This window comes from Salmo salar, chromosome 18 (assembly GCF_965601325.2).
Source record: "Salmo salar chromosome 18, fSalSal1, whole genome shotgun sequence".
Lineage (NCBI taxonomy): Eukaryota > Metazoa > Chordata > Actinopteri > Salmoniformes > Salmonidae > Salmo > Salmo salar.
This window is the reverse complement of record NC_138308.1, coordinates 84593939-84606005: the sequence shown is the minus strand read 5'-3', so window position 1 is coordinate 84606005 and position 12067 is coordinate 84593939. Positions and strand designations below refer to the sequence as shown.

Genomic DNA, 12067 nt, shown 5'->3' with positions numbered 1-12067 from the left:
GGTGAACAGACGAGGTGAGGCTGGAGGCAATGTCTTTGCCGGCGCCCCATTGATGGGCATGGCAACATATATCATCAAAGATACTGGTCGGTCACACACAAACAGTGCCCTGATTGCATTATTATTGGTGGTGATGATTAGCTTGGTGGAACCAACCTGATTGCTGCGTTCGCCTTTCTATTTCACTTCAGATATCGTAATATGTGAAGTGAAATAGAATGCTAAACGCAGCAATCAGGCTGGTTCCACTAAGCTAGGCAATGAAGATGAATTGGGACAAAACACTAAACTGTTTTGACCTGTGACCAGGTGAAACGTGATCAACCTGATTCAAGTGTCCTCCCTGTTCCATTTATAGGAATACCCACAGCGAGGGCATGTCTGCGTAATGTCTCAGTCACACACGTCCCATTCACATTTAAGAACCATTTAAGGTACCATTTCCCTGAAATATTTCCACAAGTGTACTATAGTGCATTAAAAAATACATCTAGATTGTGAAATAGGTCTACTGAATCGATTCCATGTTTAAAGTAACTGTCCAGTGTTTCCAGATTTATATGAAATTTGATCTATAATTAATTACAATATGAGTTAAATCGTTTTAGTTCCAAAAAATGTATTAAGTACAGTATGTTAAAAAGCAGCTTTTCTGTGTTGGAATGATTGCAGCATACCCCAACAACAATGGTGAGGGTATATAGCGGTCATAAAAAATATTCAAAAAATATTCAAGTAAACCACTGATTGGCCAGCTCATCCTCTTTGAAGAAATAGTAAGTATTTTTTTTGTATCTGTTTAAAATACAAGTTTGAGGTGGCTTTAAAAGACAATTCTCCAATTTACAGTACGTGACACCACACTTTCTGCACTTGTAACGCGTGTCGTGTGTGGAGGACCAAGACGCAACAGGGAAGTGTATACTCATCTTCTTTTTAATACTGAAGAAGGTGAAACAAAAAGAACCACGTATACAATTACAAAAACGACACTAACTGTTCTGTCAGGTGAAGAACACAAAACAGAATACAACTACCCACAATACAAACACACCCCTAATTATAGGACCTTCAATCAGAGGCAACGATAGACAGCTGCCTCCAACTGAAGGCCCCAGCACCAATTAACTAAACATAGAAATACAAACGACTAGACAGAACATAGAAATAAACTAACATAGAACAATAACCAAAACCCTGGACTAATAAATCAAATACCCCTCTCTACATGGACACATACACACAACCACCCTGAACTACATAAAACAAATACCCCCTGCCACGTCCTGACCAAACTACAATAACCAATAACCCCTATACTGGTCAGGACGTGACAGCACTGTTGTTAAAATCATTTGTTTTATTTAGTATAGTATACATTTCTGTGTTAAGCATCCTAAATAATGCCATTGATTCAGTTTTTGAAAAATAGTAAACAAAAAAGGGAAACATGATGCGAACCTGGTAATCCAACTGATTATAGGCTACTGAAACCAATGACTTACCGCTCCACCAGTTTTGCTGAAAATAGTGGAGGAAAAAAAAAAAATCTGAACAATTTGGTGAAAGCCCTGAATCCTTAATAAGAAAGCCTCATTTTTACCATCACTAGTATTGTGTTAAATAATTACATTTTAATGATAACATATTCGCTTAGGATCTCACTTGGTGAAGAAACTGGATGAATGGACTCGCCTGTGGACTGAAACTGGATGAATGGAACAACAATGTCCCTGTCACTAACAAATACAGTCACAGTCATTCACTCGGAAGGCAAGGCACACTGGGAAATATGCAAATAAGTCTTTACACCAAGCAGTATTCCAGACACTGGAATCTGAGGTGCAGTTAACTTTAACTCTAATGAACGTATCCTTTGCAGCAGAGGTAACTCTGGGTCTTCCTTTCCTTTGGTGGTCCTCATGAGAACCAGATTTATCATAGCACTTGATGGTTTTTGTGACTGCACTTGAAGAAACTTTCAAAGTTCTTGAAATTTTCCGCATTGACTGACCTTCATGTCTTAAAGTAATGATGGACTGTCATTTCTCTTTGCTTATTTGAGCTGTTCTTGCCATAATATGGACTTGGTCTTTTACCAAATAGGGCTATCTTCTGTATACCACCCATACCTTGTTACAACACAACCGATTGGCTAAAACACATTAAGAAGGAAAGAAATTCCACAATTAACATTTAACAAGGCACACCTGTTAATTGAAATGCATTCCATGTGACTACCTCATGAAGCTGGTTAAGAGAATGCCAAGAGTGTGCAAAGCTGTCATCAAGGCAAAGGTTGGCTACTTTGAAGAATCTCAAATATAAGATTTGTTTAACACTTTTTTGGGGTTACTGCACGATTCCATATGTGTTATTAAACAGTTTTGATGTCTTCACTATTATTCTAAAGTGTAGAAAATAGCAAAAATAAAGAAAAACCCTTGAATAAGTAGGTGTGTCCAAACTTTTGACTGGTACTGTATATAATTTCATGGAACAAATAACACTCTTTGTAAGGAGGCCATAAGTTAAGTAATACTATCAACACACATACATTCATTTTTGTTTTGTTTTCTACAAACAGTAACAACAACAAAAAATCCACAGCACCCCACAAACAACACTACGCAAAACAAAATGCCCACTACACAACACATCCCCAAAGTGATCAACATATGGTTACCAAATTTCGTCAAACACTTCCGTTTTTTTATTTAATTTAATAATATATAAAATCCAATGGTACAGTATGTAGCTAGATAGTTCAGTCCTCCAGTTTGCTATTAATGGTGAATATGAGGCTTTTCAATTGATGGCTATACGGACCTTGACAACAAAGCTTTCTCTGAGATGAATCACAAATATTTACATATCCCAACAGACAGAACCGTGGAGATGGAGGGATATACATTCACAGTGACAAGGAAATGATAAGACATACAGTACATGATCCCAAAATGGTGTCAGTTTATCACAGGACCAAAGCATATGTAATAGTATTCCTTTGTGCATCTCCAACAGAGATATGACATTTCTGGGTGCGTTATACTGTATGTGTTATGGCAGGAGTGTAAAAAGTCCTATGAATGATCTTAAATTGCAGTTATTTATGTCTTAGGTTGTAGGAGCAGGTATGGACATTTTTACATCTTTGTGACCAATGGTTCTCCTCAATTTCTTCCTTTAGATCTGTTTCCCATTGTTTCCGTATAAGTTCTGAACCATCAGTTAAGAGTTTCAATCAACCCTTGATATAACTTGGCAATCAATTTATTTGTCGTAGCAGCTTCTTTCAGTATTTTTTCTACGCTAGATGCCTTAGGTTCATCCAGATTCTGTTGAAGTGATTAAATAAGACTTCGAAGTTGTAGGAACTTAAAGAAATAAGCCTGGGTTAATCCAAATCTTTCTTGTAATTGACTGAATGACAGTAGATTTCCATCATAGAATGTTAAAAATTCATGATGCCACTTTGGAACCAGGACTTAAAGGTGCTGTCACTTTGGAACCAGGACTTAAAGGTGCTGTCACTTTGGAACCAGGACTTAAAGGTGCTGTCACTTTGGAACCAGGACTTAAAGGTGCTGTCACTTTGGAACCAGGACTTAAAGGTGATGCCACTTTGGAACCAGGACTTAAAGGTGCTGCCACTTTGGAACCAGGACTTAAAGGTGCTGTCACTTTGGAACCAGGACTTAAAGGTGCTGTCACTTTGGAACCAGGACTTAAAGGTGATGCCACTTTGGAACCAGGACTTAAAGGTGCTGTCACTTTGGAACCAGGACTTAAAGGTGCTGTCACTTTGGAAACAGGACTTAAAGGAGCTGTCACTTTGGAAACAGGACTTAAAGGTGCTGTCATTAAACACCTGAGGTAAGGTGGGGTTATTCCAAATACGAATGGAATTGGCTGTTTTTCAATCAAAACAATATATCAATGACATAAAGAATTAGGCATAGCTCTTTCTCTGCGTTTTAGTCATATTTATTTTATTTTATTTTATTATATATGGCAACCCCAGCCCTCTTTCTCACCATGTGACCCTCCCTCTCTCATTGTTTTATTGTCTCAAGTGGGCAAGCAGGTGGAGCATTAAAGTAGACCTGCATCTTTTTCACTCCATAAAAAACAACTTCAATGTAATGTGGAACTTTATCACCATCGAAAGTTCCCTCTCTCATTGTCTCAAGTGGGCGGGTAGGCGGAGCAAACAGGCTCTTATGTCAGTGTTAGGTCCGGGCATCTTGCCCATATTCTCCCAACGTTGGGTAATGGGTTCATATCGGTGAACCAGTCTGGTCTCCCTGTAGTCTTCTTGGCAGTATCCTCCCAGCACATAGATCTTCCCCTCCAGAACCACAGAGGCTGCTCCAACATGGGGGACGGCCAGGGGCGTGAGGGTGCTCCAGGAGTCACTAACAGGGTCGTAGACCTCACAGGCCAGCTGGTCGGTGTAGAACGTACGTAGGTTACACACCCCTCCAACCACGCAGAGACCACCACCACCATGATGCAGTACCTCCATACAGTGCTGGGCCCGATCCTGGCTCATCTCTGCCAGGTAGGTAGTTCCTCTCTCAGGGTGGTACAGGAACATGGACGTCAGACACTGGTACCTGCAGTCGAACCCCCCTGAGATGAAGATCTCTCCATCCAACAATGTGGCAGCGTGGCCACTCAGGGCCTGGTCCAGAGGCTTGGCAAAGCTGGAGATTGGCAATGGTTGGTAAGAGGTTGGAAATGGTACTGATTCAGAACAATCACGGATGGTTCAAATTGAGAGCGCTATTGTTGAATTGAGTCAAAATTATATGCTGCTCTTACATTATTCTGCATGTGTCCGAAATGTAAAACATTCATCCCGTACACTGTAAACCAACTCAAGCATAGCGCCTTACTCTTAAATACCACTAGATGTCACCGTGATGATATTTCTTCGGTTCAGACGCCAGAGTCACACTCAGTTCTTCTTCTAACTCCACAGGTTCTTTCTCTACCTCACAAATCATTTGATCCTTACAAATAAAAACCCTGCAGGAGTTGAGTAAACGATGCTGAATAGTCTTGAAGGGGACTTTTGTTTTGACATTGGGTAAAATCATTTGTGAGGTGAGGAAAACACTTGCAACAGATCCAAGTTTTGAAAAGTCTGTTTAATATACTTTCCTGTTTAATAATACTCTGTCTTCCATGAGGTTCTATCTTACCTCCAGGTGTCAGATACGGGGCTGTAGTCCTCCACACTGTCCAGGTTGGTATTCATGTCCATGTCTCCTCCGATGGCGTAGAGACGATCACCCCGCACCACCACTGAGAAGTTACTCCTGTACTCCTGCATGTCAGCCAACCTCTGCCAGCTGTCCTGCATGGGGTCATACCTGTGTGTGTGTGTGTGTGTGTGTGTGTGTGTGTGTGTGTGTGTGTGTGTGTGTGTGTGTGTGTGTGTGTGTGTGTGTGTGTGTGTGTGTGTGTGTGTGTGTGTGTGTGTGTGTGAGAGAGAGATAAAGATAAAGAGAACATTTTCAGAAAATCCCTAAGCTCAGCCTCCTCAATGATAATAAACATACATTTTCTACATCAAAAAAAGCAATGTGTATTGTTAAAACAACTGTTCTTGGACCCCTTTATACCTGTATACCGATTTCAGCGTATCAGTCTTTGTGTAGAACTCACACCCTCCGATTACGTACAGCCGTCCCTCCATCACCCCCACCCCGTGTCTAAACCTGGGCTTCTCTGGCATCTCTCCCAGAATCCTCCAGTCCATGGCCTTCACCAGGCCTGTTCCGGTGCGGAGGGAGTTAGCGAACCACAGCTGCCTGCTGGGAAGCCGTTTCCCCAAGTCAGGATCCAGCTGGTCGCCTCCGACCAGAACCAGGGCGTCTTTGGGCCGTCGGACCCGGCACTGGTCCTGGGTCTCGGGAAGACTGAAGCCAAACTCTTTGAGGGCTGATCCGTACAGATCCACCTGTAGTAATAATACAAATTATACATTTTATTCATAATGACCTTTTTAAAAAAACTAATTGCTGTATGTGTGATGTGTATTATACACTATCTGTTATGTCTAAATAAACAGCAGAATTCCTCAAGACTATTTCCCTATACAAGTATAGTTTATCGTGTTATATTGTATTGAGATACAGTTGTATCGTATTGTATCGTACCTCTGTGTCGCTGCTGCACTCCATGCGCAGGTTGATTGCCCTGACCTCTCTGAACTCCTTAAAGGTCATGAGCGGGAAGCGGACTCCTGTCATCAGCTCCTGGGCCTGGGCTAGCCTCTCTGCTGGGTCGGCCTCTATCCAGACCACCACGGCCCTGAACACGGCCAGCTCTGAGGGCGCGCATAGGCCGTCAGAGTGGAGAAAATCCAGCAGTTTATCAGCCGGAAGGTCCAGGAATTTCAGGCTGGTAGACACTTCTTGGAAGTTCCTCAGAACAAAGTCCTCGGCCTCCTTGAGGAGTTCCGGCATCCCATAAGCCAGGGCGAAGGAGGCCACGTCCAGACATGAGTGGGCATCCATTTCCCGTTCCAGGAAATCGAGGCACAGCAAGAGGGTGGGCTGGAACTGGAGCTGCAGGGCGGTGCAGGTGATCTCAAAGACACACCCCCAGCTGAGGGAGAGGGACCCGCTGTAGGAACAGCCAATCAGGGCCTCAAGCTCAGATGCCTCCAGGAAGGGAAGGGCCACACAGGGCTGCTGTGATTCCCTCATCCCGCTGGTAAACATTCCCCGGAAGTAGTCACTACTGGCAGCCAGGAGCACTCTGTGGACTTGAGTCAGGAGAGGGAGGAAAATTCATCATCTGAGTTCAGCATCAGCTGTATCATCAAAACTTCTTTAGAATCATTATTATTACCATCATCATCACCATTGTTATCATAAAGTTACTCCTAAACAGAATACTGGGACTACTCCAGCTTGATCCCCGACAAACCCCCATAAAACCACAAACATTGTCTCCTCTATCGTTGCTTCAGTACATAGTCATGACAGCTTTCATTTCAGTCTACTCACCATGGAATGATGTTCCTCCAACATCCAGCTCCACATCACAGCCCACTCTCTCTGCCCACAGCTCTCTGATGGACTGAAGACTGACCTTCATCTGTTCTTCAGCAGAGATCTTCTCTTCTGCCCTCTTCTCTACTCCCTTCTTCATTTTCTCCTCCTCTTCACTGCAGAGTTCTAGAACTCTGGGGGCCCCTAGTGTTGTAGCTGCAGTCTGTATCTGGGCCAGTGTGTGTCTGTTCAGAGCTGCTAAGGCCCCAGTGTAGGCAAACTCCAGCACCCCTGTCAGCCCCACAAGCCCCACCTCAGGACCCAGACTGATGAATATCTCTGTCTTGATGTCCATGTCAACATCTCTCCTCCCCCTCCTCTTCTTCATCTCTTCATCCCTCTCTTGCAGTCTCTGGTGGACAAGGGTGCTCACAGCAGCCAGGACAGGGGAGTGTGCATAAAGACGCTGCCCATCCTCAGTGCTCAGAGTCAGGTCAGTGAGGAGAGAGGAGTCCCTGAGCTGCTCCAGACCCTGGAAGACCTCTTTAGGATAGGTATGTCTGTAGAATGTACGAACCTTCTCTTCATCTCCCAGTCCTTCCCTCCTCTCATCTGACACTTCCACTTCTTCTTCCTCTTTTCCCTGGCTTGCCGTGCTGTCGTTCCTCTTCTTCACCCTTGCTCCCTCTTTCTCCTTTCTCCTCGTCACGCCCATCCGGTTGTTGTTGTAGGCCACAATCCACCTCAGCTTTCGATCGTCCGCTTCTACCTCTTCTCCTCCTTCCTCAATCATCCTTCTCCTCCTTTCCTTCTCTTTCCTCCACCGTTCCTCCCATTCCATGGGCAGGTAACGTCTGGTAAACTCCATGGCTGTTTATGGCTCGAACTTTAGGACTCAGTTAGAGATCGATCCAACTGCTCTTTAGACAACCTCTCTCTCACAGATTATGTAGGCTATGTATATGTTATGCTAACTATCTACTGCTATACATATAGCCCAGATCTAACCTTTCTCCCCTTCGCTCTCAACCACACTCTTTCTTTCGCCACTCAGACACTTTATGTGTGTCTCTCTCTCATTTTTTCTCTCTCTCTGTCTTTTTCTCTTTGTATCTCTTTCTCTCTTTCACCTTTTCTGTCTCTCTTTCTCTCTCGTTCTCTCTCACTCCGTCTCTCTATTTTTCTCTCTCTCTCTTTTCCCCTCCGTCTATTTCTCTCTCTGTCTCTCTTTTTTCTCTCTCTTTCTCTGTCTCAGACTCCTACACTCTTTCTGATTTTGATCTCACACACGTTCACAGGCTAGGCTTCAGACGTAAACAAGAGTTCTATTCATAGCTACTAGGTCAAGGGGATTATGTTTCAATAAACTCTGGGTCTGCTTACAGGATCATATGAAGTGTAGTCAGGTTGTTGGAAAGTATAGTGGGTCAAGAGAAAGTTCCCAAAAGAGACAAGAAAGTGACCAAACGGTGTGGTAGGTCACATAAAATCATAGTGGATCACATGAAAGTTGGTCACAAAAGGTGTAGAAGGGCTAAGTGACATGAAAGTGTTGTTGGTCACAATATATTTTTGTAAGGCCTTAGCTGGGTTACAATGCGAATGCATCCCAGATTTATCAGGCCTGGTCAATGTCTCCTACCTGTAAATGCAGTATAAAATATACTATCAATGAAGCACTTGGAGGTTAATGCCCTGGCCAAGGAGGTACTGTGTAGATATGGCATATTTTTCTGTAGAACTTCCTTAAACAACCAGTACTTCATGGGACATACTGTTCATTGTTAATCATTGTTAGGCCCATATGCAAACAAAATATTGGTGAGTGTTGTATATATTGTCAGTAAATGCTTGTCAAATTCTCTAAGTATGTAAGACATTTGAGATGTCACTGAAATGCAACCTGTTACAATACACACAGGTGAGGTATTCAGACTTCCATACAGTTCACAGATTATAAAGATAAAATCACAAACACACATCCCTCTCGCTAAGTGATTCAGACTCTGAACACTCTTTCTATTTGACTTTGGGCACACACATTTACATGCTAGGGTTCAGACGTAAACAAGAATCTATTCATAGTTACTAGGTCAAGAGGATTCTTTTTGGATAGACTCGTGGTCTGGAGCAGCACATTACAATCTAAGACTAGAGGCGAAAACATTAGGACTTATGAAGTGTAGTCAGACACTGGATCAGGGGAAATTATTGTAGGTCACAAGAACATTCAGTAACAGAAATGTGTGATAGGTCGCAAGAAAATGAAGTGGGTCAAAAAGAAAGGGTGCTGTATGCCTGGTCCCCATTGTCTCATGTCAGAGCGTCGGCCGTCTGCACTGTTCTGTCTGATAACTCGTGAACACCCATGGGATAGCTAAAAAGAAGTTCAGCTGCAATATGCTGTCCTAACTTTTGAAAATGTTACCAAGGTGACATCGTCCACTGAACCCCCTTTCATCCTCAAAAGAGTCCGAGTTAAATCTTACCAAAAACAGTAAACCTGCTAATATTGAAGTTTTTTTTATCCAGTTCTACATCTTGCTTATGAAATTGAAAATGTGCATGAATTTTTTATTTTTTTAGGGGTCTGAAATGTGCATGAAATTGTCTTTGCTTGCTGGCTGAACCAGTCTCGAATCAATCCATATGAAATGAAAGGCAGGGATGCTAACAACGCCAGTTCAAACATACAACGCTGAGTACTCCCTCTTGCTAGGTAGTTATAGTGTGATGAAGTTCTAACTAATGTACAAATGCGTTTTCATGATATCTGTTCTGCTGTGATTAGTGCGGCGAGTTCTACAGCACATCCTGACTGCTCTCTGTGATGTCATCACGGTGGCCAAAGTAACGAGGCACCGTGACAGCTGGCAAAGTCAGATACATGCTGATTTCTGAGAGCAATCCTAGAACTTTGGTGCCTTACAACTTCCTCAAAAAGCTGGCAATCTAGCTTTCGTATGGCGATTCAAACAAGCTTGCATTAAGTTGCTAACTGGAGGATGGTTTGGTTTGCCGTAGTACTTGCCAGTGCGTTATAGCTAAGGAGAGCAGAGTGATTTTCAGAATTAGGAACTAATGTTAGGGGGATGTGCCAAATCTCAAATTTTAGAGATGAGTTTCACATCCTACAAGAGATTGGTTAAGGGACGAGCGTTGTGTAGGAGTGACGCGATCTGACATAAGACAATGTCAACACAGAATGAACTTTCAAGTATCTAGGCCTGCTCTTGAAGTTTATCCATCTGTAGAATGGGGGGACTGACTCTGACCCTGCTGCTGCTGTGTCTGTCTGGGACTCTCGGTGAAGATGCTGGAGAAGACAACCTGAATGACATCATGGTACGGATTCAGCCTGAACAGGGTCAGAACATAGAGAATGAATACAAGGCTCACAACCAGCAGGTAGAGACTGCAGCCACTACAACAACCCAATCAGGATGTGAGCCTACCATCCACACTGTGATGAGAGAACTGGGGGCAATGGAGGAGAGACTGGGAGCAACCTTTAGGTCATTGGAAGACATGAGAAACAGGCTGGAAGCCAGTGAGAGCCAAGTTAGGTCGTTAAACGCCACAGTGAATGAACTGAAAAAATTCAATGAAGGTAAAGAGTATGATGTATGGTTCACTGAGAGGCATTAATGCATAGTCATTGAGTAACTTAAAAGTGTTCCAATTGTTTATTTGTTTTAGTGTTTTATAAGTGTACTTAAAGTAATTTTGATCCAATTTTTGTTATGTTGTTGTGCCAATCAAGTTGTGTTAACGTAAACTGAACAGTAATTATTGTAAACAGTAAAACTAATGTTGTCATGTCAACTTAAATCCTAGACAGGCCCCAGGTGGCATTCTCAGCTACTTTAGGAATTTCTGGAACCATTGGACCTGTCAGCAATGAAATCACTCTGGTCTTCCAGCGTGTTCTATGAAACGTTGGAAATGCCTACAATCCAACCACAGGTATTTCCCTCAATGTCAAAACAATGTATTCACATTTTTTTACAAACAAAGCTCATGCTTAAGTTAGTTAGTATGCTGTGTGTAGCTATTACTGTACGTTACATGTTCTTACTTCTTATACACTAAATTAACAATAATGCTGAATCATTTCTGTTTTTCCTCTGATTGTAGGCATCTTTACAGCACCAGTGAGAGGACTCTACCATTTCACCTTCACAGCTTTTGACTGGGGAGGGAGTACAATGACAGGGGCAAGCTTACGTAGTAATGGTCTCTATGATGAGAAAGAAGGGAGCTCCTCTGCGTCGTCATCCAATAGCGCCACCTTCCTGCTACAAGTGGGAGAGCAGGTGTATGTTGCTCTCTGGAGACATGGACGTCGGATATCTGACGATGGAATCACTACTCCTCATTTAACGGTTTCCTGCTCTTTCCCATATGAGGAAAAGATGATGAAATATGCTAGAAATGTTCAATATGTTGTTCTGGTCAATGACATACATCTTACAGTTTTGACATAGAGTATAGTAAGTGTGCGCTTGTAGAAATGCAAGAGGGACATCCTGTATTTGTTCTCATTAGAAATAATTGAGATTGTTTTATAAAAAAAGTAATACATTTCATTGTATTTTATTGAAACAAATAGTCAGGATTTCTGTACATGTAACTGCACACAGGTTGCCTTTAATTGAGATGACTCATGTACTGAAGGCAGCTCTGCAGAGTGGTCACTAGCTAGCTCAGCCAAAAAGGAATAAAATCAAATTTAAACCTTATCCTAATCCTAACCTTAACCACACTGCTAAACCTAATGCTTAACCCTAACCTTCACATTTTGACTTTGCAGCTGAACCATCTAGCGAAACCGCTCACTGCAATGCTCTACTTTCCGGCTACCCGGATAAAGCACTAAATAAACTTCAGTTAGTGCTAAATACGGCTGCTAGAATCCTGACTAGAACCAAAAAATGTGATCATATTACTCCAGTGCTAGCCTCCCTACACTGGCTTCCTGTTAAGGCAAGGGCTGATTTTAAAGGTTTTACTGCTAACCTACAAAGCATTACATGGGCTTGCTCCTACCTATCTTT

At 42.6% G+C, this 12067-nt stretch overlaps 1 protein-coding gene across 1 annotated transcript; it reads right to left on the bottom strand.

Moving 5' to 3' along the window:
* Positions 1-905: 905 nt before the first annotated feature.
* si:ch211-63p21.8 (kelch-like protein 33) lies at positions 906-8290 on the bottom strand. The gene is made up of 5 exons (XM_014156189.3): positions 7026-8290; positions 6171-6781; positions 5634-5971; positions 5211-5381; positions 906-4709 (listed from the first exon to the last, which is right to left on the bottom strand). Exons 1-5 carry the CDS (start codon positions 7876-7878, stop codon positions 4181-4183), a joined length of 2502 nt encoding a protein of 833 aa, XP_014011664.2. The 5' UTR covers positions 7879-8290; the 3' UTR covers positions 906-4180.
* Positions 8291-12067: the final 3777 nt, after the last annotated feature.